We start from the raw sequence: 27183 nt of genomic DNA, 5'->3' as shown, positions 1-27183 counted from the left end.
GCTCAATATTTCCCAGCAAGTGAAGTACTGGGCTGGGATGATGAACTAGGCCATCTACTCTTTTAGTTTCCCTGGGTTCCTGCTGAGCTTGGACCTGTGAAGGGCACCCTTGAGTGTGCACATCCTTATCTTCGCTACAGCTGGTACATTCCTAGGTCAGAGGAATGAGGCCTGGGATCCACCTTGTGCCCCTGAAATTACTCTGAGCCTTTGCTCAAGATTTCAAGGCTTCTCTCATAGGGCAATTGCTTCACCCACATTTCCTAGTTACTGTGGATGCCTCCTCAGGGAACCCAAGTTCTGACAGGAGATACCCATGTAGATTGTCAGACAACCTAAACCAGTCTGGATTTCAGAGATGGGATTGTCTGGTATTTCTCTCTTTACACAGGGAACTTTTGAAATTCTTCCAGCAAAAGAATTCTGGAATTTGTAGATATTTAGATACTCTGAGGAGATGTGCTGTTAGACGATCCCGACTGTGAAGGCTTTTGTTAAGTGTAAGAGCAGATTTGTAAATCAAACAATTCCCGACTGGCCAGATAGAAACAACAGCTTCCGTTTGCTGCCTCTTACTACAAATTAGAAACTGCAAGGTTTTCACATCCAACTTCGCCATCTCTCATTTTAAAATAAAAACTTTGATGAAATATAATTCACATACCATACTGTTCACTCTTTGAAAGTGTACAACTCAGGGTTTTTTTTTTTTTTTTTGGTATATTTGCAAGGATGTACCACCGGCACTACTATCTAATTTTGGAACATTTCTGTTAACCTAAAAAGAAAATGCCATACTGGTGAGCAGTCATTTCCCATTCCCTCCCCTCCCCAGTTCTGTTTAATCACTAATCTATTTTCTGTCTTATATAGATTTGCCTAATTTGGATATTTCACACACATCATCTGCATAGGTATTTTTTGAGACAGAGACTTACTATGCTACCTAGGTTGTTTTCGAACTTGTGGGCTCAAATGATCTTCCCGCCTCACCTTCCCAAATAGCTGGGACTGTAAGAACACACTGTACCTGGCTTGGACATTTCATAGAGAAGGAACTGTCCTGCATGTGGCCTTTTGTGCTTAGGTTTTTTTTTTTTTTTTTTTCCCCACTTAGTAATATGTTACCAAGGTTCACTCATTTTGTAACTTGTTTCACTACTTTATTCCATTTTATCACTGAATACTTTTCTATTGTATGGATAAGCCTATTTTATTGGTTCACTTATCAGTAGTTGGACATGTATGTGGTTCCAGTTTTTGGCTACTATCATCTCTTTTAGTCTCCAACTCACCCCTAGAAGTGTGTCCTCCACTAACTTTAAAATGAAGTGTTCTCTCAGAATGTCAAAATTTACAAATCCTCTCCAAGAAATCATTGTAGGTAAGAATCCCAGAGACTGGTAGAGTCCTGGTTCTCTTACCAGCTAAGAAGAGGAATTCTGAATTGCAGCCCCCTTTCTAACCTCAATCATATGAAAATATCCTGAGATACAAATTCACCCTCCTCCTTGAGATATTTCTAGCAAAATATTCTGGCATTATCTTATGTTCTCAGCATTTGATAAACTCTAGGAGGTCTCCTGGTCCTTACCCACCAAAGTCCTGCCAAAGGGCACCGCTGGTCAGAGGAGCACAGTTTGCAGCCGACTAGATTCAAGTCAATAGGGTTATGACTTCGGGCAAGTTACTTAAGCTGCTGAGCACAACAAGGGGATTGGACTATGAGCACATGATAAAAGCGAGAGCACACAAGGGAGGGGTGAGGATAGGTAAGACACCTAAAAAATTAGTGAGCATTTGTTGCCCTTAATGCAGAGAAACTAAAGCAGATACCTCAAAAGCAACTGAGGCCAATAGGAAAAGGAGACCAGGAACTAGAGAAAAGGTTAGATTAAAAAGAATTAACCTAGAAGGTAACACCCACGCACAGGAAATCAATGTGAGTCAACTCCCTGTATAGCTATCCTTATCTCAACCAGCAAAACCCCTTGTTCCTTCCTATTATTGCTTATACTCTCTCTACAACAAAATTAGAGATAAGGGCAAAATAGTTTCTGCTGGGTATTGAGGGGGGGGAGCGGGAGGGGGTGGAGTGGGTGGTAAGGGAGGGGGTGGGGGCAGGGGGGAGAAATAAACCAAGCCTTGTATGCACATATGAATAATAAAAGAAAAATGAAAAAAAAAATAAATAAAAAAAAAAAAAAAAAAAAAAACTTAAGCTGCTGGGCTTGTTTGGTCATTATAAAATGGGATTACCATCTCACAGTGCTTCGAGCTTTCTGGGAGGCTGAGCACAGTGTCTGTCACATTGCAAACAGCAACCACTGGCTCTCCTCCACACCCACTTCCTGAGACTGGAACCCAAGCGTAGATTTGGTCCTTTCTCTATGAACCTTAACGTGACTAAAAAGTGAGGAATCAGGGGAATAATCACGTGGCAGGGTAGCTACAGGACCCAACGAGTAAAGGGGCAACCACGCGGCTATCGCCACTTGGGCGTGGCAATGAGTGAAGATCGGGCGGGCACATTCTGCGCAGGCGCAAGCGAGGCACTTCGCTCTTCCCTCCTCAGCCCGCCCAGTTCCGCAGGAGTCACAGGGCTTCGAAACGGTCAGCTGACGTGACGCATCGCGGGTCACGTGACAGAGGGGCGGGGCACCGGTGCAGCGCAGGCGCAGATCGCGGGCGGCGGGTCAGCTGACCTGAGCGGCCAGAGCGCCGACTTGGGCCTCTTGCTTGGGTCCTGAGTTGCCGCAACTATGGCTAGCCAGTCACAGGGGATCCAGCAGCTGCTGCAGGCCGAGAAGCGGGCCGCCGAAAAGGTGTCCGAGGCCCGCAAGCGTGAGTTCGGGAGGGCGGCGCGAGACTGAGGAAGGCTGCTAGGCCAAGAGGCCCGAAAACCCGCCCCGTCCAGGGGATTCCTGCTGTGGCCCCTGCGTGTTTCGAAGCTGTCTGGGACTGAGGCTCTGGAAGGCTGGCGGGTCGCCTGGAAGCCTCGAGATGGGGTAGCAAATTGGAGGTGTAGCCAGTACTGGATTTGCGTCCTTTTTGGGGTCTGGGAGGAGCGTGGAAGGGGCTCCTGCAAATGGAACGCTTTTGTCTTTGTCCCTTTCCGAGGCCCCAGCTCATTGACAAGCCACCAGCCAAGGTCGTTCAGCGTCCAAACTTGGGATCTTTTCCTCTTCCTCTCTCATTCTCTAGGTTTAGTCATTCGCCAAGGCTTGTGGATCTGTTGACTTTTTTTCCGTCTCTTCCTCCAGCATCGTAATCCATGAGAACTTCCCTGATGCTGCTGTAGTAGGCTGTCGCAGCCTGATTTGTTGATTCCTTATATTAAAAAAAAAAATGGCGACTAATAAGTGCCCGTACAGCACTGGGTCCATTTTCCTTATGGTTATCCATGTTCTCCTGCCGGAAGCAGATGCTGGGTGATTGTAAGTGAGTGGAAGGCTGGAGTTGAGAGGTGCAAGGTTGCTGAGGAGTTTTAACAGGTGGGTCTAGGTAGACTGAGGCGTGGAAGAAACCAGTCCTAGTCGTCTGCAGTCCGGTCTCAGTGTAGTCAGTCATCCGCGTAAAATGAAAGCAAGACTTCCCTACCGCCTTTGTAGTCAACACACGATTCGTGCCAGCAGAATAAACCTCACGTTTCTTTTTTTTTTTTTTTTTTCCCGGTACTGGAGATTGAACCCAGGGCCTCGCTCTACCACTTCAGCCACGCCCCAGCTCTCGTCTCAGTTTCCTTAATAGGTTAGAGGAAGCTCATTTTATCGGACCTTTTGCATTCTTGCCTAAATGTCACTTTGGGGTACACTCCTCCAGCTGTTCTGAATCATTGTGATTGCTCAAAGGCATCTTCATTTCATTTTACCCACAAGCCTTTGCATACTGTTTCCTAACTTAATTTGTCCAGTTTTCCCATCTGCTGAGAAAGATGTTTCTTCTCCTGTTTTAGAGATGGGAAAATGAAGTTCAGAGAGAAGTGATTTGTCCAGACCGCAGGAAACAGCATAGGTGAAGTTTAGAGGCCTCCTTTACTGTGTAAGGGTGTTTCTCCTTAGTATTAGACTCATATATCCCATATCCAAGTAGATTTCAAACATGTCTCTCCTTGGAGTTGTAATATTCTTATTTCCTAGGAAGAGCTTTCTTTGAAGGTGTGGGGGTTGGGAAGAAATCTTTTCTTTCTGCCTGGTGACTAGAAAGTTCTGTGTTCTTTACAGAGTATTTCCAATCATGCCCTTGATGCAGTATTTCCAGAATGACTTCTCAGTCTGTCCAGTGATGACCCATCAGCAGCAGCAGTTGTATCTGTTGGGAAGGACATGAGACTATTTGGGGGAAGTGCAGGAACAAATACTTCGGCTATACATGGTTTATACCTTTTTCTACCCTGTCAAGGCAGGTGTAGGGTCTTGAATATCTCAGTTATTTGCTGAATGAATTTGTTTTTAACTCATATTTATGGCTAATATATATTTCAGGATGATCAATAGTTGGGAACAGAAGTATTCAAAAGAGCTATAATTTGAAAAAAAAGTCTTGATCTGTAATTATGGTTGGCTTTTTAAAGTTAAGTATGATGTGATAAAATGGTCAAGTCCAAATTTTTCATGAAATCATTGCTTTGAACCTTAGTATTTAAAAAAAAAGGTGTTGTAGTGGTGTTTTTAACTGGAGTTTTACAAAAACACTGGTTCACATTTATATGGCCCAAGAAAAACAAGACTTAAAAGACATGTGGGCTGGGTGCTGGTGACTCTCACCTGTAATCCTAGGTACTCATGAGGCAGAGATCAGGAGGATCACAAGCCTGGGCAAATAGCTCAAAAAAAAAGCCATCACGAAAAACAGCTGGTGGAGGCTCAAAGTTTAGGCCTCAAATTCAAAGCCTGGTATGCAAATCTTGAAAACCAAAATGATAAAGGATTATGGGAGATGAGGGTGTAGCTCAGTGGTAGACTGCTTTCCTAATATGTACATTCCCAAGTGCTGCAATACCACACACACACACACAGTTTCTTGTTCAAATATTTTTGATTTTCAGAAAAGCCTATCAAAATCTAACTTTGAAGAGATTTGCCAAAAGGCAGAGATGTTATTATTTGAAAGTCATTAATTCAGGGAGTAGTTGGAGTTGGGAGTGATGATGGTGAAATTATGTGGAACTCTACTGCATAATGTTTGGGTTGTGAATGTTGATAGGTTGTTGGTTTGGAAAAGATCTTTGGCTTTTTAATCTGGCCCAAGTAGCTGATGGCAAGGGGATAGTTTGTGAAGGATTGGGGTACAGCAATAGTACTTAACTACAGTAGTGTAGTTAAGTATAGACTTGGGGAAATAGCATTGAGGTGTTTGGAGAGACTCACGGCTTTAGACTAATGGAGTGTTAATGTCATGGGGTCATTACAGCTTCAAAATTCTGTTCTTAATCAGAGTGGAAGGTTAAATTCAATTTCATCAGCTTGGGTGGAATTGGCTCTGGACAACTGATGTACAGTGATCTGTATCAAAGCTTAGTTTTAGATATAGGATGTCTTTTGCTGTGAAATAAATACATAGGTTGATCATCTAGGGCTTCCTAAACAATTTTTATTGTGCAAAGGAATTTCACCAGAGTATTTCATGCAAACATACATTGTACTTTGATCATATTACCCCTCTATTGCACTCTCTTTGCCCTGTTCCTCTCCCCCCATTTTTAAAGAGTTTTGAGTGGGTTTCATTATGCCATTTTCATACATACACACTGCACTAAGATACTATTCACTCCATCATTCTTTTTCCTTCTCTTCCATAATTAGGTTCATATTTTTGTATACACACACACAGACTTTTTACTCCCTTTGACTATCCAAGAGATTTGGTGAGCACATTCAAAGTGAAGAGTATGGGTTGACTGGACTTGTGGTCTGTTTTCATACAGACTTTGGCAGCCTAGAGATTTTTTTCCAGTTGTGTGTAAGCTGCTGTCTTCTGGAAACCAGAACCCCTGTTTCTCCTCACCTCTAAGCTGCTTGCTCTTCTGCTCCCTGTTGAGCATTCTTCCCAGTCACTACTGGCATGGTGTTTACTTGCCAGTACTGTTTCATTAGTTATGTTTTAAGTTGACATCCCTTGGGAGCACATTAGCTTCCTTACCAAGCCCTAAGCAGATCTCTACTTGTCATCAGAGCTCTGCTTAGGAAGAGTTCCCAGATGGCTTGTGTCACCTATCTTATGTTGGTTCTTTATAGTTGAGATTAAGAGAATATTCTCTCACGTTCCACAACATTTCCATAATTTTTCTGCGCTGTAGTTATGGAAGGCGTTGTATGTGTGTGTGGTGTACAGGAGATTGAACTCAGGGTCTTGCAGGCATGTGCTGTGCTGCTGAGCTGAGCTGAGCTACAGGAAGGCACTCCTGTTTACTAATGTCCTTTTGGCCTGTAGCGGGCAGAGACCTGTACTCTTAGCTATGAATTCCCTTTTTTGTGTCCATATCTCTTGGAAGTGTGTCTTAAATCTTTTTTCTTTGTATTCTACTTGTCTTTTAACCACTCCCTGATGTAGCTCTCTCCTTTGAAAACAGGAAAGAACCGGAGGCTGAAGCAGGCTAAAGAAGAAGCCCAGGCTGAAATTGAACAGTACCGCCTGCAGAGGGAGAAAGAGTTCAAGGCCAAGGAAGCTGCGGTGGGCTCCTGTTACTTTTCACTATTGAAATGTAATGGAGGGGAGTGGTTCACAGAATATCTAGCGTGGCTCAGGGCTCCTGTTACTTTTCACTATTGAAATGTAATGGAGGGGAGTGGTTCACAGAATATCTAGCATGGCTCAGGGCTCCTGTTACTTTTCACTATTGAAATGTAATGGAGGGGAGTGGTTCACAGAATATCTAGCATGGCTCAGAGATTCTGGTTGAGTGTGGAAAACTTGGTCATTGTGTATGGTGGGGCTTGAACCCCAGGCTTCCCATGCTACCACTGAGCTACACTCCAGCCCCTGGTTGTTTTGTTGGATGCTCGGCTGATTTTCTTAGGATGGGCAGTTTTATTTTTTACTAACAACAAACCCTAGTCTTCATTTATGTAGTTCTCTAACAATCTATTAAACAGTTAATATGTGCTAGGTACTATGCTAGATGCCAGGGGACCAGCTGTGAGCAGAAATAGATCCTGCCTTCAGAATGGTCCTTGTCCTTCTGGAGCTTAATTTACAGTCTGAGAGATTCAGTAATAAATTACAAGTCATGCAGACAACTGCTGTGATAGTCATAAATACAAATAAGATGGAGCCCCCACCTCAGTGAAGTATACAGAGATATTTACCATCAGTGTGGACTATTATGATGCATAAAATAGGGGAACAAAAACAGATCAGGAACACAAAGGATGCAGGGAAAATTATAGACAGGGGAAAGATGGGAGGAGAGCATCATGAAGAAAGGAAACATCAGGTGTGGTGATATGTGTCTGTAATCCCAGCAATCCCAGCATCCTGGAGGTGGAGGCAAGAGGATCCTGAGTTTGAGGCCAACCTGGACCACATAGCAAGACCCTGTACCAAAATAAAGGAAGTGAGGGAGGGACAACAGAATACACAATTCAAACTGGTTTATAGTTTATTGACCTATATAAAAACCCAAGTGAAGGAATTGAGTTTATCTTGATCCAGGAGTTTAAATAACGTCCTCAGGACTCTTTTATCTTTCTGCTCTGCCTTTGGCTTTGTGTGTTCTTCTCAAGTTCTACATTGTGGCCTCCAGTGGTTTTCAAGCACATGCCCTTCTAGGCCCAAGTCCAGTGTTTGTAGTCATTAAGTAAACCAAAGTTGTGACCATCTTTGCTTGGTCTGATTACAGAGCTGTTTTAAAATGGGCAGCCATCTTATGTCTGTGTTTTTACCCCCTTGTGATGCAGTTGGAGACGGAGATGGAGATGGTACAGTGCTGCACTATAAAGCACAGGCGCCATATTTTTCTAGCACTGTCCCATGGTAGCCTCTGGTTTTGAGACAACTTACTGGAATTTGGCATATGATTCATATTCAGGAGACAGAGGTAGTGGTGGGTTTTCTTCCCTGTCTTGTGTTGGGGTTTTGAAAATAGAAGTTAGCAACTGAACTATTAAGAAATGCTCCAGGATATTCCTCTATTATGAAGAATAGTATAAAGAACCCAAAGTCTGAATTCAGAAGACTTGAGTTTGAATCTTTGCATGTTCCCTTACCCTTTGAGTCAAGGTTTCCTTATCTGTAAAAAGTGGAGTGGTAACCTTCCCATAGGTTGTTGTGAGGAGGAGTAAGTAAATGCACAGTGCTTTGAAAACTAGTGTGTTACACAAATATGAAAGGGATGTTGTTACTACACTCACAGTACACACACGAACATAAAATGGGGCAAGAGCAGGTTCGACGATGAAAAAGATCCATATGATGTCTTCCAGAACCTGATTGGTCAAGTTCTGATACAGTGGCTGTTAACAAAAGAGCCAGCCCAGCTGTGAAGACTGGGAGGTAAATAGAAATTCATGAACCAATGTGTTAGATAAGACATGCATACAGTAAAAAATGAGGCAATAAAAAGAATAGCAATGAAAAACTGGATTCCCTCTCACCCAGACTTGCAGTCCTCATCAGAGCCAGTCACTGTTACTTTTTTAAAAATGTATTCTGAAATTCCTTGTATGTTCCTTTTAGATTGCATCTATCTTTACTATTATTTTTTTATTTTTAATAGTACTGGGGTTGAACTCAGAGCCTGGTGCTTGCTCAGCAGATGCTCTACCATTTGAGCCACTCCACCAGACCATGATTTTTTTTTTAAGTTTGTTGTTTTGTTTTTGAGACAGGGTTTCACTGTTTAGCCCAGGCTGGCCTTAAATGCATCATCCTCTTGTCTCAGCCTCCCAAGTGCTGGGATTATAGGCATGTACCACCGCACCTGGCTTTTTAGTACCATATATTTTCCCACTTCTAAACCACAACAAAAAAAATATAAATACTAAACCACACTGACACTGTTCTGTATCTTTCCCTTTCCCTATAAACTGAGTATTTTACAGTTCATTTCATATTGCTGAACAGTATTATCTTGTATAGAAGCTTCATAGTTTGATTGACCAGTCTTTAGTGAGCTCTGTGTATGTGTTTGTGTGTTGTGTAGTGGCAGTGCTGCTGCTGCTGCTGCTGGGGATTAAACTAAGAAAATCTCCAGCCCTTTTGTTCTGCTGGGGTCCATCTCTTCCCCCAACTGTGCTCCTCCGCCCCCCCCCCCACTAGGGCAAGCAGTTCTACTTCAGCCTCCCAAGTAACTGGGATTGTGATTTGTACCAGGGTGACCTACAACTGACTGGTTGTGCTATTGATGAGCCTTGATTTCTTCACAAGTCACAAGTTGCTTGCTGAATGTTCCTGCCCAGTCAGAGCATCTTGTTGATATTCCCTGTGTCTTTGCTTCTCCACTCCAGGCACTGGGATCTCATGGCAGTTGCAGCACGGAGGTGGAGAAGGAGACCCAGGAGAAGATGACTATCCTCCAGACCTACTTCCGGCAGAATAGGGATGAAGTCCTGGATAACCTCTTGGCCTTCGTGTGTGACATCCGGCCAGAAATCCATGAAAACTACCGCATAAATGGATAGAGCAAGAGCGAAGTGCTTGTTCTGTGGGCTGGCGTGGGAGATGCCTGCATGGAGTATGGAGCACTAGCAAAGCTGCAGTTCTGGTCTTAGGAAAGGCATTAAATTATTTCTGTATGCTATAATAGGTCCCTTTACTTTTTGCAGAGTAGATTCTTTGTACAAACTTGGTTCTTACCCAAAAGTTTCCTCTTTTTACCTCATGTTTCTTAGAGATTTAATGAGATACGTTGTTTGTCTTCTTATGCTTTTTAGCTCAGGCAACATGAGTCAATGTGGATTTTTTTCTTTCTTAGATCTTATAGGAACAAAAAAAAGAAAAATAATTCTTTGAAGAAAGAAAGGGATTAAATAATTTTTTTCCCTTATACTTTCTTAAAGGTCAGGGGCTTTATCTATGAAAAAGTAGTAAATAGTTGTTTGTACCTTGTACTCAGCAGCAGCTAGCCTTAAAGTAGTTCATTCTGGCTAAGTGTTAAAATAATGAATGCTAGTATACTTATTTGGGCTGCTGTTAGCTTATCTTAATCAAAATTACTAGATGATAGTATTAAGAACTTACTGTATGTTATTTGGTGTACTGATACTCATTTTAAAAGTAAAGATTCTGTCATGCATTTGACCCCTCGGGTTCATCCTTTTTGATAATTCAAAGTCTACTTTGATCCAGATGTTTTGTAAAATTTCACTTAGGAATTCAACACATGTATCACATTTGCATCTATAATTAGAAAATGTGCAAGGTATGCCTTTTAACAGGAAGAAAATTGTTTGTGATTTCACCCTGTAACTATGTTTGAAAAGTGATAAGCAACTAAGGAGTCTTTGGTTTGCCTGTTTTCTACAGCACCTTCTATTGGGGAGCCAATTGGGCAAGTTACAAGCAGTTTTCCTTCCTGTTGGTCAGGAAATGTGCAGAATATCTACAGTAACTTCACACTATGGCCTCTATAGGATGGTGGTTGCAGGACAGTTTCTGGTGGGTAGAAACAGTTGGAAGAGATCATTAGGGGATTTCCTTGCTTGTTCTGAAATAATGTGAGACAAGTAGATGGTTTTTATTAAAAATCTTATTTATATGCCTCAAGGATGGTTTGAACTTAGGCCACTTCTGTCTACTTACTGTTCCTGTTCTGTTTTTTTTTTTAAATAGTTGAAGGCCTAACAAGTGTTTACTATCCAAGGCTTTCCCTTGTACTGTGCAAACATAGCAGGCTTGCCACTCCACTGAAACTGCTTGTTAGGCCCAACAGTGGTGTCCAGATTGAGAAATGCATGCTCTTGTACTTGACCTTCAGGACTGTGTTGACAGTGTTGATCACTCCTTCCTTGGCCCAGTTTCTTTACTTTCATTATGCAGTGCTGTGTTGCCTGCTTCTCAGTGTTTCTCACTGTTCCTCATCATTTCAAGGTTTTGTTCTTGGTCTGCTCTACATTTTCTTGGTGAGACAACCTTCATCTCATCACTTTAAATATCAGTCAAATTGAAGACCACCCATCTCCCACCCATCTCTCCTGAACTATGGTTGTCAAATTGCTTATTTGCTATTTTGACCTGTACATCTAGTAAACTTCTCTATGACATGTCCCAAATGGGATCCAGTTTAGGTAAAGCTTTATGTTTGGTATAACTAAGTGTAGCAGTTTCCCCACCTTTACACCTGGGAAAACTGCCAATACAAATTTTCTAAACTGGAGGAACATGAAGTAACACTTATGTTCATTGGGTTAGAAGTGTATGTGACTGGTGTTGGGCAGTGCTTGGTAAGCACTCTACCACTGAGCTATAGCCCTAGTCCCATACCTGTTATTTTTAACATTCTTGCTCCAGTATGTTTACCCTAATTAATAGAGTTATGTGTATGTGTCTGCCTGACAGAGCCAAGCAGCTCTGTGTTGCTTGTCATAGAAGCCAATGGAGGGGGAAGTATTTCAAAAGGTATGATCAGAGGTCAGTTGAAAGGACAAAGTAAGATATTGGAAAGAAAGGGTCTGGTGATTTGGGGAGAGGTACCTAAATGGTTTAAAGAATGAGCATAAAATAAATGGAGACAAAGATCTGTCTGTGGAGAAGAGAGAGGGAGCAGGTGGTTCAAAGGCAGTGATAACATTTAAATGCTGGAGGGTAAGGGAATAGAGAAAGTTGAGAAGGGTGTTCTGGGAAGATCTCAGGGATCTGAAGGCCTGGAGATCTTGTGGTCCTTGAGAGCAGAGATGGATTCACTCTGGTCTTGACATGTGCCAAACTGGATCCCAAACAATCAATCTTGGTTGTTCTTAGGGTACTCAGGTCCCTCCTAGGGCAGTTGAATCAATCTTGGGATTGGACCAGCACTAAGGTTTCCTAAAAGCTCCTTTGAGAATTTCTAAGGGAAAGGGCTTTCATTATGATGTACCTTGAGAAATTAGCATCTGCGTAAGACTGTTAGTCCACCAGACGTGGCTGCAAGGCAGGTGCATTGGTTCTGGTAAAGAATGGACTGGAGACACACATGCAGAGCAGTGTGGGTGAGAGAGAGAGAGAGAGAGAAGAGAGAGAGAGCCCATTTGAGCATAAAAGGAGAGAGGATGTATGCATACCTGTACTTAAATAAGCAGAGTATATATGGAAGAGAAACAATGATCATCTCAGAGAGATGGTCTGGGCTTTTATGGGAAGGCTTTTTTGGGGGGGAAGGAGGTGGTACATTTAATCCATTATGGGGCTGCTTAGCCTTGTCCCTTGTCTACCAACTAGATTCCCCTTCAGTTGTGGCAATGAAAAATGTCACCAGACATTGCCAAATGTCCCCTGGGTGCCAAAACTATCCCCAGATTAGAACTGTCCTAGAGCAGTAAGAAAAGAATTATTAAAAATACATTAAAGTACCACATATGGTACCTGGAACATTTTAGAGACTCAGCAAATAGAACAAAGATCCATTTCTTGCAAGTTTCATGTAAGTAGGGTGACTTCAGGGCAGCCTGAAGTAAATCAGATTCAGTCTACTTCTGCCTTGTGGCTGTACCAGCTCAGCTCAGTTGCTGTGATTGCAGAAGAAAAAGTTGACAACCACCAATTCCTGTGGTGGTCTTCAGTCCTAAAATGATGCATGACATTTCTTAGTCCATTGACCAGTACAGGTACATGACCTAACCTGTGAGGGAGGTAGAGAAGTAAGGGGAACCATGGGTAGGTAGTCTTGAGTAAAAAAAAAAGTTTGTGCTACAATTGCCAACAGTAACTTTCTCCCACATTTCTAAACTGATGATCTTCAAGGATACCGCCAACGTTGGCTGTTATAGGCATAGAAATAGCATTCCATTTGGTGCCATAGCTCAGACCTACTCAGGATCTCTGATGGAAGCCATAAAATAGTGTAGAGTAAGGCATTATGTAACCTGTGGGTAATTATGCAAATTTCCTGAATAGCCACTCCCACTTTATGGATTGGAGGAACTTGTGAAAGATGAAGAAACTTAGAAGCCCCACATGTAATCTCTGTAGGCATCTAGTGAGGAACGCTCATTCTGTTTCGAGCACTCCATATACAGTGGCCCTGAATAATCCCACCTCCATGGTGAGAAAGCTGAGGCTTAGAGGATGTTCAAGATTACAGCAAGGAAGTAACAAACTGAAGTCTGTTTCCTGACTCTCAAGCCTGCCCATCCCTATCATTCCTCCTTAAATTCACACTTGACCCAGGAGCTAGTCAGTGGCATTAGGCATTTTAAAAGCCAGAGGTTGAGGTTGACTCCTGGCAAACCACTGGTCAAATGCTTTAATAGATTGTGCCTAGCCTGCCTATTTGCACAGGAAGGAGGGGAAAAACAAATCTAGAACCTGCTTGTGTGGAAACTTTTTCAGTAATTTCAGAGTCACTGAAGTGGTGAGACATCAGTTGACAGGAGAAAAACGCAATGACATCTGCCAGATTGTCCCTGAAGGAGAAAAAAACGCACATCCTTTCCAACAGACAGTGTTGGTTGACTTCTGGTGCCATCAGTCTTGTTGAGTGGAAGACGATCATGTCAAGAAATACAGAATTAGTTGCAGGCCTGGCTCAGCCAGGCCCAGGTTAGAGGAATGCCATGAAGGCAGAGCATGATAGGTTTTTGCTCACAGGCTCAGGTACTCTGACTTGACTACTTGAAAATAACTTACAGTGGGAAGAGTGGCAGCATGCTAGAAACAGGTGGCAGCAGTTGCAGATAGGATCAGGAGAGAAGCTGGGTCCATGGTTCAAAGTGCATGATGGGCTGCCTGCTATCATCCCTGGTGGTTTTAAATAGGAGAAGACTGAACAGTGAAAAGGCTGATTACCTTAAACTGCCCTCTACACTCCTTCCCCCAGCCAGATGGAGTTCTTCTGGACTGGCTCCATTTTTTCCCTTTGTGCCTGTCCCTGGCATTTATTTTCTGTACATAACCATGGAAATGAGTCCCTGGGTAGATTGTTGGCCTTCCTGACAGAAATTCAGAGCAATTTTGCTGGTTTTGTCTGATTTTTCTGACAATGTTTTTCTGGCCAGGTTTCAAACTAAGTTTCTAAGAAAGTTTAGGAAGTCAGTGAATGTGTAACTGGCAAACCAGTTCTAAAAGCCAACATCTAATTTTTGATTTTAGCCTTTTCACTTACCCAGAGGTTCTGACTTCCTCCCATTACCATCTGCTGCAACATGTTAAGGTTCTGCCAGGCTGGAAAGAAGTTCGTGGTGTATTTCATCCAGGTTGCCAAATGTATTGCAGCCGGCCTTCAGACATTGGTCTGTAACCCTTGCAAACAGGACAGATGGAGCAGCTACTGAGAGGCTTTGGTTGGGATTTGTGGTTATTTGGCTTGTCGTTGAGGCCTTGAATGACTTTGTTCCTATCTTCACTACCTCAGAGGGATGTAACAAATCCTCAGAGGGTGCTGGGCACCTATGAGCATGGGAAGATACAGCCCTGGGCCTCAAAACCTTGTTTTCTTTGGGGGAGGAGAGTTGGAAAACGACCATACTTTGTGATAGGTGTGTGGCATAAGTTACACAAGGAAACCAGTAAGAATGGGGACTGACCTCCACCCGAGACAGGAAAGGGTTCCCAGCATAAGGGTCCTGTCAGCTGAGACCCAAGAATGAAGTTGTTACTGAATCTGGGTTACCGTGTAAGAGACCAGAAAGTGCTCAATATTGTCAGAGAAAGAATTCAAGGACAGACACAGAAGAGACTTTAGCAGGAATAGATGTATTAATGCAAAGCAAAAGTACAGTGAACATACACTCTCAAGATGGAGGACAGTGGGCAGGCTGGAGAGTCCCTGAAGCTCCCAAGATCTTAAACTTTAATTGGGGCCTGCAGACATGGAGGTGGCCATTTCTGGAAAATGGTTGATGTGTCATTAACTCCTCCCATGTGTTGGATTGGAGTTTTTGGCCTTGGATGGTTAGACAAGGGCTGTGCTGCTGTTTCCTCAGGCTGTGGATCAGCAAGACCCTGCTGTATGTGTGTCACGAGTTGTCCAATTAACGTCAGCAGGCCAAGATGTGATTTTTTTTTTTAAATCAATATCTAAACCATAGTTCTCAGTCATCAGGTTTCTTAACTTCCTGTCCCTATGTTAAGGTGATGAGGGGGATGGGGTTTGGGGATAGCCTTCCAGATGGGAGAGGGAGTAGCAAACCACTGAGAACTGGAAGTGAGAAAGAACATGGGGCAGAGGAGGAACTGAGAGAAGCTCTGTATTCATAGAACTTAGGGTTTTTAGGAGCTGAGTGAGGGTGGAGGGTGGCTAAGGTTGCCACAAAGGCCCTTGAGAATCCATCAAGTTATCCCTACTGAAGTCAGCTTTCCATCAGACTTGACTGGATTTTACTGCCCTTTCTCCACTCTACATGGAGTCCCCACTCCTCAAGGGCATAGTGTTAGGACTGCCACTGCAGAAGTTTCAGAGATGCAAATGCACGGTGCCTTGCCATCCAAAAATGTGCCTCACTTTACACTACGCACATCTCACCTGAGCAGGCGTTATCATCCCCCTTTCATAATTCGTAAAGGAAGGGGTTGAATCTCAGTAAATTTAGCTGTCCAACCTCACATGCAAGTAGTTAGTACAGCTTGGTTGGCCAGCTCCAAGGCCCCTGTCTTCCCTGTCTCTAGGAAACTGATGTGTTGACAGGTGAATCATGCCAGAGGATGAAGAGTGAAGGCCGACTGGCAGAGAGGGCAGGAAGACTATCTGACTTCACAGAGAGGTAGGGTTTAGAGAGGTGGGGGCCAGGTCACAACTTCTTGCAGGATCCCTTTCAGTATCCTATCAGCATTTTGTAAAGCTCCTACATTCCTTGGGTCTTTCGCTCTTTTTTTTTTTTTTAAAGCAAACTGGGCACTACATAGGGATCTTACATGTATTACTCACTCTTGCCCAGTACAATGTATAATGCCTTACACTGAACACGTACCCAATGTGGATTTGCTAATAAAATGAATTCACTTAATTTCTAGTGGCCCTCTGCCTTGGTCCCCACTTACCCCATAAATGAGGGTTTCCAATTCCTGCTCGCTGCCTCCAGGCACTTTGCCTCTGGGCTGGCTGAGCATGCTGCCAGCTGGGCCCTGTGGTCTGAAAGTCCCTCAACAATTTGGGAGTAATTATTGAAATTAAAAATGTGTGCAAGTTCACTGTAGAAATGCAGGTGTGTTGTATATACAGTAGCAGTGACCATGAATGTCCCAGCACTGCAGGAGTGGGAACCTCCTATGCATCCACCAAGAGAGAGGGGCCAGGAAAGTGAATGCTCTTTCTACGGTGTACGGAAGTTTATGAACCACTTAAAGGGAAATGAGGCAGAGTGGAGTGTTCTGCAGGAGATGAATACCCAGATACTTTGTTGAATGAAAAAGCAGGGTCCCCAAAAGAATAGTCGGCTCACCTTTGCATAAACGTATCCCCCACCCCCGTGTGTCCTAAAGGAAAATACACAAGGTTCGTGCTTTCTTGGGGGAAGGGGAACGTAAATTTCCACTGCAGACCCCTCATAGGTAATGAGTGATGATGGTGGTGGCCAGCATGCAGTGAGCAGGTGTGATGTGTCTGGTGGTTTCGAACATTTCACTCTGATGAGCTCATTAAATCTTCACACAACCCCCTGGCATAGTTATAATTAATGATTTTTGAAAAAAAAAAAAAAGACACGAGTTTAAATAATTTACCGAATACGAAATAAGCAGTGGAGAGAGAGACCTGGATTGGATGGAGCTCAGGTAATCTGATCTCCAAACAGATGCTCTTACAACACAGCGTACAGAGCGCCCAAGTCCCGGAGAGACTTCTGTTCTGAATATTGCTTCATCCACCGGGTCCCGTGATTGCATGTCCCCCGGGAGTGGACCTCACCAGGGCGCCGCTGCTTTACAGCGGGGCGGGGACGTGCCCCAGGTCCCGGCTGCCCCCGCAGAGCCCCAGACCCGATGCACGTGGCCCGCGGGGCGCGGAGGCCCTTCCGGCGTCCCGGGGGAGCCGGGCTGATGAAATGCTGCGGGCCGGGGAGAAGCGTTCCCTCCCGGTCCGAGCCGAACCCGGAGGGCGGCTCCTGCCGGTGCGGGGACGGCGGGGGCCAGCCGGGTCGGGGGCGGGCCCGGAGGGCGGTGCCACGCGCTGGAGGCGGGCGGGCGAGCGGCGCCCGGAGGCTGCGGCGCGGAGGGCTGCAGCGCTCCGGATCTTCCGCGTCCCCGGGCGGCGGCGGAGGCGGCGGTGCGGCGGTGAGTGCGGCGCGGGACCGTGCGCGCGCCCGCGGTCGCAGTGGTGTCGCGCGGTGCCGGCGCTGCGGGGCCGCCGGGCGCCTCGGCCAGGGCCTGCGTTCGCGCCGCGAGGGCCCCGGTGGCCCGGTGGGCGGCGCGACGCTGCTCCGGGGGGAGAGCTGCGCGCTGCGCGGCCGGGGATTCCGCGGCCTGGAGGGCTGGGTGATTTCTGGGGTGAAGGAGGTGCCCCCGTCCCCCATCCCTCAGGCGGCGGACCTGGACAAGACCTGGGGGCAGAGACGGGGCAGTCACAGCTGCCCAAGGCTAAGGCCAGGTACGCTATCCCCGGCCTGAAGGAGCCGGGTTTCGCTGCTGGCCCGCCCCGGGACCCGCTCTTGACCTTGGGTAGTTGACTTTCTCTTCTGGGTCTTCATTTCCACGGCTGTGAAAGGAGGAGTTTGGACATTTGACTCTCCAGGCTTTCCCACCCCCACACTTCCTGTGGTCTCCTGTCGGTTTTCCAGGTCGGCTCACCAGCCGCAATCCCACTGAGGAAAACCAGTTCCGTGAGGCGTTGTTGGGGAGGCTGGCAGAGATGGAGCCCCCCAGGGAGTTGAGCCTGTGCAAGGCTGAGGACCGGGGGGCTGGGTAAACGTGGGATCCCCAAAGGGATCTCAGAAGCCAGACTGTAACCAGGTAGGGCGGTCTCTGCAGGCTCCATCCCGCCACCCTCGTGCCTGACTCCAAGGCGCCTGGGACTGGAACTGGGTTCAGTAGGGCTGGGGGTCCTGGACACAGGGTGGGTGATGGTCAGGGTCTGCCCTTGGCCTGCACCCTGCTTGCCTCTGGTCTGAACTCATTCCTACTCTCACCTCCACTTTTGCCAAGCCAGGGCGCCTCCTCCCCTCTAGAAAGCCTGAAGGACCCTTTTCCTGTCCCAAGGTGCTCGCTTTTATGTCTTGTTTGGTCTTTGATAATTTTCTTTCTGCTTTTGTCTTTCCCTCAGATGATGATCCCCAACAGGGAGGCCTGGTCAGGGACTTCAGATTTTATTTCCAGTTTTATAGGCTGGGCTTGACCCTAGAATGTTCTCAGGGGATGTCTGTGTAGTAGAGAACGATGACAGTGATTGCTCTTTTTCCCAGTGCTGTTTGTATGAATTACATGTGCAAACGCTAAACCTCAGGGCAATCCAAAATTACCATCACTATCTCCATTTCCACTTAGACAAACAGAAGTTCAGGAACTTGCTGGAGGTCACACAGGTGGGAAGTGGTAGGACCGGACAGGTTACTTTTAGCCACCACACAGAACAGCCTGAGGTGAATGAATGAAATCTGCTAATTGGGACTTTGTGAGCAGCTGATGGGACCAACTAGAGTCTGTGATTTCTACCCCAAGACAATGCCTCATTGTGTGATTTTGCAACTAATGGGGCCATTCTGTGCAGCCTGGAAGGAGACCTCTGACCTCTGCAACTCCAGCTGGTGGTGGTCGACCCTCTTCACCCTGGGCCCCCCAGGCCTTTGTGATCTACTAGGACAGCTTTTCTGGCTGCAGGCTGGAAAGCTGACAGTTCCTGGGGGTTCTAGCTGTCTCTGGGGCCTAGCAGGTGGTCACATGAAGTAGAGAAGGGTTTCAGTGCAGGGCACAACTTTGTGGCTGTTTTTGTTGCTTTCAAGCCTCTTGTGGATACAGGGTAAGAAGGAGGAAGGAAAACATAAGATTGACGTAAATACTCTGCTGGGGCCAGGTCCTGGCTAGCTGGGGAGAAGACCTTGCCTTCCTAGCAGCGAGCATTTTAGTCTGACTAGAACTTTTTTCTAGATCACTGCTGGAAAATGAAGTGTGTTTTGACCCATTCTTTTTAAAGGTTTCAGCTTGGAGACAGCCAGACAAGGTCCAGAGGTATGAGGACATGGAAATGATGGGTGTGGAGTCAGAGCTAGACAGCTTAGGCTGGGGATGGCAGGGTCCTCAGCTAGCCACCCAGCTTCGGGCAGGTCATTTCATACCTTTGATGGTCACATTTCTCCCCTGTGAAACAGGAAAACCATACTGAAGCAAGGGACCTGCAGTGAGCAGAGCACTAGACCTTAAGCTTGCATCTCCTGTTTTATCCTCACAGCTGCCGAGGGAGGCAGGCTACCCCATTTAGAGACGGGAGCAGCAAGGTTCAGGCGGGGTGCCTTGGCAGCCAATGTCACAGTAAGCCCAGGCTTTCTGGTTCCGAAGTCTTCAGTCTTTTCATAATATTGAACTGATTTCTGGTCTTAGAGCCTAGTTCAGGGTGAGTGTGTGATAATTGTTAATTAAAAGCTTATCTGGTATATATTGTTCGTTGGGAGAGGGGATGTCCAAGGAACCTTCTAGAGGTTAAAGTCAGGGCCAGCTTCAACTCAGGGCCCCCACTTAGAAAGGTTCCCATATGTTCTGCTATTACCATCTGAGAATTCATCATAATTTCTGAATGAGAGTCCCCACATTTTCATTTTGCAGTGTGCCCCACAAATCAGATAGCTGGTCCTGTTTAAAGTATGGGGAGAAGTGGACAGTGATGAGGACGTGAGGAACAGGATCCCCCTGTGCAGAACATGGTCAGTGAAGATGTGTCCTGGGCCAGCATGGAAGCAAGCAGATGTGTGCCAACTGGATACTTCATGTCTTCCCCAGTATCATTGGCCAGGGTAGCAAAAGAAGCTTCTATAAGTAGGTCTTCACCAAGACATTTGTAGGGCTGGTTTGTCATCCCTGGGCACTTCGGCATGATTTTCAGGTTCGTGTGTATGGACTAGCCAAAGCAGGTGGCACAGAGATTCACTTTTTCAACAAGGAAATACCCACAAAGGGACCCCTGCTTTTGCTGATGCAAGTGGCTAAGGGTGACATCCACTGTGCCTCTCAGGGACCTGGCCCTGGAGGCTCTGGAAGCGTCTCCAAGATCTTTTAGAAGCAAATGCCAAGAAGGCGCAAATTACTATCTTCCCTCCTTAGAGCTATAACTATTTGACAGTGTTTCCATGTTCACATTGTTCACATTGGCTACCTGGAAGCTCAAAAGTAAATTTATAGTGTAGGCACAGCAACTGTGTCAGATCTCAAAAGAGCACTAAGAGCGATTTGTTTTCAGTAGCTAATAGTCATGGAAGGTGTCCTTTGTCCCAGATGCTGCTGTATGTCCTTTACATGTGGCATCTATCGATTCTTTGACTCTGTGGGGAAGGTTCCTTGCTTGAAGAGCTGAAACTCCAAGATTAAACCGCTTGCTCAAGTTTCTGTAACTGGGAGGGGGTGGGGCTGGCATTTCACCTAGTTAATCTCACTGTAGAGGGCATGTTCTTGAACACAGAGCTCCACTGCCTCTGCTGGGGAGCCTGATTACCTGAATAGCTGGGTATTTTTGCCTTCATGGTTGCCAATTCCTGTTCTTTTGTAATTTGTGTTTCTCATCCCCTGATTTTTTCCCCCTGTGTATTTTACAATGACTTGCGGGAAGCTGTGTGAGAGCCTGGGTATGTATGCAAGCTCCTGTAATGTAGCTGCTGACTTGTGCCTGTTTATCTGGAGCATCCTCAGTATGTGACATGTGAGATCTGGTCAGCTTCTGAGTGACATGTGGGTTCCTGGTGTGGCTGAGCTGGAAAGGACCCAAGACAGAAGGGAAGTTCTCAGCTGAGGTCTGGGGAGGTTTTAGTTCTTCCTCTTTCTTCCTCTGAGAAATTTCCTGAGCATGATGAGAAAGACTAAAGTTAGTGTAAAGACCCTGGTGGCCGTCCTTGGCCTTTGGTGACTTAGGCCTAAGAGTGCTCCAGAAAGCCTGGGGTGCTGCGGCCCAGGCCTGAAGCTCCTTTATGTGCTATTTTTCAAAGGGCAGTGAAGCTGAGCCTGCTGCTCCAGCCAGCATGAACCACAGTTCCAGGAAAGGAAGTAGAAGCCAGCTGGCTCCTTGTCATGGCCTGTGAGCCACAGATGGACCCCGGTGGGGCTGCTAGCCCACTGCCCACCTCCTCTCCTGGCTGGGGCGCTCTGCCTGGTGGGAGCCCTCCTGGGTGGGGGCAAGGTAAGAAGGTGATGACCCTTCACCCTCCCCTTCTCGCTCTGCCCCATGCTGCAGTGGGCTCATGTGGCCTGACTGGCTACAGTTAGAAAAGGACACTGAGGGTCCTTTAGATAAAGGTGGGTGACTTTGGAATTCATTTCCAGGCCACTTGCTGTCATTTCTACCCTGTTCTCTCTATGGCCACTTCCTGTTGTCACTCTCTGTTTCCCAGCTGTTCTCTCCTCCATGCTTCTCACACATCCTTTCTCTCTGTGGCATCCAGAGACATCCTTTTCAAGTGCACACCAGCCCTGTCACTTTCTGCTTTAGTGTCTCCCACTGAACTTGGCATGAAGATCTGTCATTCACCAGCTTTCAAGGCCTGTATTAATGGCTTCTGGGGTTCTTTGTGCTTTGCCATGCTGTTCTGCCTCTGGGCCTTTGTATGTGCTGCCCCTTCTGCCTGTTTTGTTTTTTCCCTGTTGCCTTTCTCCTGCTTAATTTCACCTTATCCTTCAGAACTCAGTTCAGATATCCCTTCTATAAGAAACTTGTGATGACTCAGCCTAAGTCAGGACCCTCTGTACTTATCCCAGTCTGGAATAATTATCTGATTAATAAATGCTAAGTGTTCAGCCACCCCCCCTCCCCGCTGTACTGTAAGCTCCAGGACGACAGGGCTTTGTGCTGTCTTCTTCATCTTGTATGTCAGGGTCGAGCCCAGGCCTGGCCCACATTAGATGCCCAGTAAGCATTGGGTCGAATGAACAGTGGAAGAGTGGCTGTGTATAGAAGGTGGACCCAGCACTTTGAACTGTAGGAGATCCACAGGAACGTGGCTTGGTTACTTAGAGGGTTTGAAACTTCACTGCTTAAAAGCAGATTGTTTTATTGCTGCAGTTACTAGGAAAGCAATTTATACATTTATGCATACAGCCTAGAATGAAATGGAATGAAATTTTCCTTTAAGATTTTAAAGATGTTGCTCTGCTGATTTTTGGCAAGCCATTTCTTGCTCCTCTGTAGGAAATTGCTGTGTCCTGCACATATGAGCGTGCGCACACACACACATACACACACACACGCATTCTTCTTTGGTAGCTTTTCTTAGCATAGGTGTAAAAACAAGTACTTGTCAGTGGAGGACTTGCTGCTCTCATTTTCAGGAACAGATGAGAGATCGTATTGCCAGGAATCCTGGAGCTCTTTGTTCTGAAGGCTAACAAAGACAGTGAAAGGTCTCTGAAGCTCAGGCAAACACTGTGTAGAGAGCCTGATGGGGATGTTCAGAGCCTTCATCCCGGAGCCCAGATTCCTGTGGGGATTTCATGCTGTGCTGCAAGGTGGAGGGCCCGTCTAAGACCCGCCTTGCCCACCCTATGGCTGCACCTTCCTGCTCTGCTTTCCCTCTGTCACTTGCTTTCCCTGTCAACCCTGGGCAAGTTCCTTCACTTTTCAGAGGCTCTGCTTCCTTTTCCGTGTGAATGGCACCTGTGTTTGGGGCTCATAGATGAGTCAATGAAACCTGACTGGAGCCTCAGCCCATGGCCTGGGGCATGGTAAGGGCTCAATACCTAGGACCTGAACTCAGAGCCTACCCTAGCAGATGCTCTGCCACTTGAGCCATATCCCTAGTGCTTTTACTTTTCAGTTTGTTTTTCAGACAGGGTATCGTGCTTTTTGCCAGGGTCAGCCTTGGATCTTAATCTCCTACTTCTGCCTCCCACATAACTGGATTCCAGGCATGTACCACCATGCTTGGTCCTCAGTACCTGTTCTTTTTGACTGCTTTCATTTTCTTCTGTCTAGTTTTTTTTTTTGCATATTCCTGTTTAATCTTGTAATTTTATCTTTTTATAATTTTATGAAGCTTACCTGAGGTCCTTTCTGCAACAAGGTGTGGGAGTGTAAAAACAAACAAAAATAAATCTGGGTTGTTTTATTACTACTTTTGAGTTCTGACCAGCTTGCTTTTAAGTTGCAACAATAGGGGCAGTAATTGTGTGTCTATTTTGTGCTAAGCATGTCTGTTTATAAACCGAATTATTTATAAAGTCCTTTGCAGTGACTGAGATGATCCTCTAGGTGAGGAAACAGGTACAAGTTTAAGTTTATACTCTTAGTGAGAGGCTCAGCTACAGTTTGATCCCCAAACTATCTTACTTGTCTTTCCTTCACATCCCTTTGCTTCCCATGTAGCTGGGATTACAGGCGTGAGCCACCATGCTTGGCCCTTGGGAGAGGGCAGAATACAAAGCTCTTTTTGGTGAGATGTAGAACTTAGAATTTTATGGAATCCTTGCTTGCAGAGCTGCACAATGGCCAGGTCCTCACAGTCCTCCGCATCGATAATACCTGTGCACCTATCTCCTTTGATCTGGGAGCCGCAGAAGAGCAGCTTCAGGCCTGGGGCCTTCAGGTAAGTGCTGACAGTATTGAGTCCTTGGCACTTTCTCTTCTGTCCACCCACCTATCCATCGATGCTTTCATCCTGTTACTCACTAAATAGTTATTAAACACTTACTCTGCTGGCTGTGGTCAGGTACATAGGGAAGGTGTGTGAGAGCTGACCTGTTTTCCCAGTGAGTTCATGAAGCCATGTGTTTTGGGGTGCCCACTGTGTGCAGGGGTGACCAGGATGCAGGGCAGGTGCTCAGGCTGGTCACAGAGCCCAGTGGGGAGCTGGACATGTGTTGGACAGATCAGGAGAGCAGGACGTGAGTGCCACAGAGGAGGAATGCCCCAGGTACTGAACACGTTCACAGGAGAAGATGATAAACTTGCCTACGGTGGGCCACACAGGAGCTGACCTTGGTGTAAGATCTGGAAGGCTAAAGAGGAGTGCGCTGGGCGGGCAGGAGGAAGGGCATGGTAGGGAGGAATCAAGGAATGTTCGCAGGAATGCACTGCATCCTGAAACAGGACCTTCAAGTGTCAGTGAATCTAGACACTCGCTTCATAGAGCCCTGTCTGGATTCCACTCCAGTTCCGCTGCTCACTGCTGTGTGACTTTGGGGAGGTAATTTAACCTCTCTGAACCTCAGTGTCATCACCTACAAATGATGGGGGTGGGGAATTCATCACAATGGGGAACAAGTGCTGATGATCATACCCTGAAGATTTTGGAGATTTTAGCATTCACTGCTTTAACACTGAAATGTGGCCAGGTGTGGTGGTGCAGCTGTAACCCCAGCACTCCAGAGGCTGGGGCTGGTGTTTGAGGCCAACCTGGGCTACATAGTGAGACCCTGTCTCATTTTAAAAAAAAGCATTTTCATTTAGAGTGATATTTTGTCAGCATTGAAGGAAAACTTTCCAGACGGACAGCACCAGCCCTTCTCAGCAAGCTGGCGTCATCCTTCCAGCCTTTGTACAAAGAAACACCTTTCTGAAAAAGACTGGGTTTCCTTACTGCCACACAGTGCACATGCTGTTGTGCCATGTTCCTCCATACCTTTTTTTTTTTTTTTTTGGTGGTACTAGGGTTTGAACTCAGGGCTTCATGCTTGCAAGACATGTACCCTACCACTTGAGCCACTCGGCCAGCCCCTCCATACCATTTTTAATCAGGAGGGAAACTGAGTCTCGGAGGAGTGGGGATAATTTGTGCCAGGTTACACAGCAAAGTGGTAGGGCTGCTTTGGTTCAGGGCCTATGTGTGCTGCAGTGCACTGACTCTTAGGCCGTGGGGATCCCTCTGTAGGATGCCCTGCTGGACCTCAGCTGTCATCTCCCCTGTGATTTCTACCTAGTGCCCCGAGCTCTGAGCTCTGCCCTCTGGGGCCACCCTGAATGTGCCCACTCTCCCTCCCATGGGATGATCATGTGAATTGGGAGTGACCTGTTAGCTGGCAGGGAGGAGGCGGGGAGTGGTTCTCCCCTGGCCGGTTGATCTCTTTCCCTGGGTGACTGCGCAGGTCCCTGCTGACCAGTACAGGAGCCTCGCTGAGAGCGCCCTCCTGGAGCCCCAGGTGAGGAGGTACATCATCTACAACTCCAGGCCTGTGCGGCTGGCCTTTGCTGTGGTAAGCACCCTGCTCGCCCCATGGTATTGCCGAATGCAGTGTTGTGTCCTGGGGAGGATGAGGGTTTTGGGGCTAGCTGCCCAGCTGTCTGGGGAAGAGCGATGCCACACGGACTTGTATTTGGTGTAGAAGGAAATCTGGGAGAGTCATGGCAAGGCTCCCATGTGAAGGATGAATGTCAGGGTTTAATGGTGGCCGAAGCTTGGGGCTGTGAATCTGCAGACCCACCAGGTGCTGGACTCCATATCTGCCCTTGGCCAGGACTTTTCTCCTTTCTGGAACTTGGTTTCCCTTCTGTTCACAGTAGGTCTGTTTCAGCTCTAGTCATGTATACATGTATGTAGATATATGTATACACGTGTGTCCATGTAAACATGCATCTGTGCCTACATATTTACACACATGAACACATACATATATGGCAGAGCAGCCTTTGAACCCAGGTGGTCTGGCTCCTGCCCCTTCTCTTTTAGCCACTCTGACTGTAACCAGAGTTCTAGACCAGAGGCCCCACTCCAGGGTTTCTTGTGTGAGGTCCCTCCACTTGCCCCAATACTCCAAATAAAGAGATGAGCAGTGGTGAGGGCAGAGAAAGGAGATTTATTGCACAGCATGGGCACACCGAGGGAAAAGGCACAGGAAGCATCTCAGCCATCTGCAGTGTAGATGTGTGTTTTAGGTTTAAGTGGAGGAAGAACTGGGGCGAGGGGTGAGGTATGGTCTAGCTGATTACCATCTCTGGGTGGGCAGGTGGCTTATGGTCACATTGGAAAGTCATTGTGACGGGGGTAGTTTTGACTCTTGTCACAGGCTGTTTATCCAGTAGTCCTGTCATTCCTGGATTCTAAGGTGGCTGCAAGATGACTGTAGAGAGAATGGCTCAGAGCAAAGACAGATACAAAATGGAGGCAGGGCTGCCAAGTTTTTTATGCTGCTTTTAGTTACCCTTTGTTCCTTAGTGCTTTTTAGCAAAAGCAGCCTCTAAAAATCTATTATATGACTTCCTGATTCTCTGTATGTGACCATGCTTAAATGGCACAGCTGATGCCCATCTCCCACTCCTGGGGAGAAGGGAAAGGATAGGACCAGCATTTATTATTCTTTCTCTAACAACTGCTGGACTGTGACATGTGTTACCTTGTTAACCATTAGCAACCCTGTGAAGTGGGCATTAATATCCCCATTTTACAGGTGGGGAGACTGAGGCACAGAGAGGTGTCAATCGTTGTTCAAGCTATACCGCAAAGGAAAGATCAGTGTGGGCTTCCTATTCAATCTTCTCACTCAGGAGCCCCCTGCCTTTTTCTGTTTTATTCAAAATCTGAGTAAAGAAGGGTTAATAGTGGCTACTAACCCATTCTTGACATTCACCTATAAGCAAGGAACATGTGTTCACTCCTGCAGGCCCAGCATTGGTGAGGACTCTTCTTGGCCCTGGAAACCGTTTGAGACCTATGGGGATTGCCAGGAGGGTTTTTAGGGGTCCCATTGAGTAGAGCTGATGTTTCTGACTGTGCTCTTTTCCTGGCTTCTGCAGGTGTTCTATGTGGTGGTGTGGGCCAATATCTACTCCACTAGCCAGTTGTTTGCCCTGGGCAGCCACTGGGCAGGTGTGCTGCTTGTAACCCTGGCTGCGGTGAGCCTGACCTTGACTCTCGTGCTCGTCTTTGAGAGGCACCAGAGGAAGGTGAGATGTCTGGAAGCCCCTGTTCCTTCCCTCCAGAGTTGCTGGTCAGGCCTGAGATGCCCAAGTCAGGCTCTTCTCTCACCTGCTTCAAAGAATCCCTCCAAGCCTGGCGT

General features: G+C 46.4%; 2 protein-coding genes across 3 annotated transcripts in view; both read left to right on the top strand.

Annotated features, from left to right (window-relative positions):
* Nucleotides 1-2665: 2665 nt before the first annotated feature.
* Nucleotides 2666-10239, top strand: Atp6v1g1 (ATPase H+ transporting V1 subunit G1). The gene is made up of 3 exons (XM_020186806.2): nt 2666-2844; nt 6572-6672; nt 9447-10239. The coding sequence occupies exons 1-3, from the start codon at nt 2763-2765 to the stop codon at nt 9618-9620; spliced, it is 357 nt and encodes a 118-aa protein (XP_020042395.1). The 5' UTR covers nt 2666-2762; the 3' UTR covers nt 9621-10239.
* A 7015-nt stretch (nt 10240-17254) lies between these two features.
* Nucleotides 17255-27183, top strand: part of Tmem268 (transmembrane protein 268) — a 33252-nt gene continuing 23323 nt past the window's right edge. The window contains exons 1-5 of one of the 2 annotated variants that reach the window (XM_074051174.1): nt 17255-17340; nt 21189-21379; nt 23668-23777; nt 25276-25383; nt 26921-27070. In XM_074051174.1, the coding sequence (XP_073907275.1) occupies nt 21271-21379; nt 23668-23777; nt 25276-25383; nt 26921-27070 (477 nt within the window). In that variant the 5' untranslated portion in view covers nt 17255-17340; nt 21189-21270. Of the gene's footprint in view, nt 17341-17491; nt 17654-21188; nt 21380-23667; nt 23778-25275; nt 25384-26920; nt 27071-27183 lie in introns of those variants that run through there. The other variant, XM_074051175.1, reaches the window with a different exon arrangement.

The sequence above is a fragment of the Castor canadensis genome, chromosome 13 (assembly GCF_047511655.1).
Source record: "Castor canadensis chromosome 13, mCasCan1.hap1v2, whole genome shotgun sequence".
In the NCBI taxonomy this organism is placed as follows: domain Eukaryota; kingdom Metazoa; phylum Chordata; class Mammalia; order Rodentia; family Castoridae; genus Castor; species Castor canadensis.
Note: the sequence above shows the minus strand (reverse complement) of the source record. Positions and strands in the feature narration are given on the sequence as shown.

Excerpts from the sequence above, each read along its gene's own strand:
- Atp6v1g1 (XM_020186806.2), top strand. The coding sequence starts at position 2,763 with ATGGCTAGCCAGTCACAGGGGATCCAGCAGCTGCTGCAGGCCGAGAAG. Across the intron at positions 2,845-6,571 it reads GGTGTCCGAGGCCCGCAAGC|GAAAGAACCGGAGGCTGAAG; the intron begins GTGAGTTCGGGA and ends CTTTGAAAACAG. Across the intron at positions 6,673-9,446 it reads TCAAGGCCAAGGAAGCTGCG|GCACTGGGATCTCATGGCAG; the intron begins GTGGGCTCCTGT and ends TCTCCACTCCAG.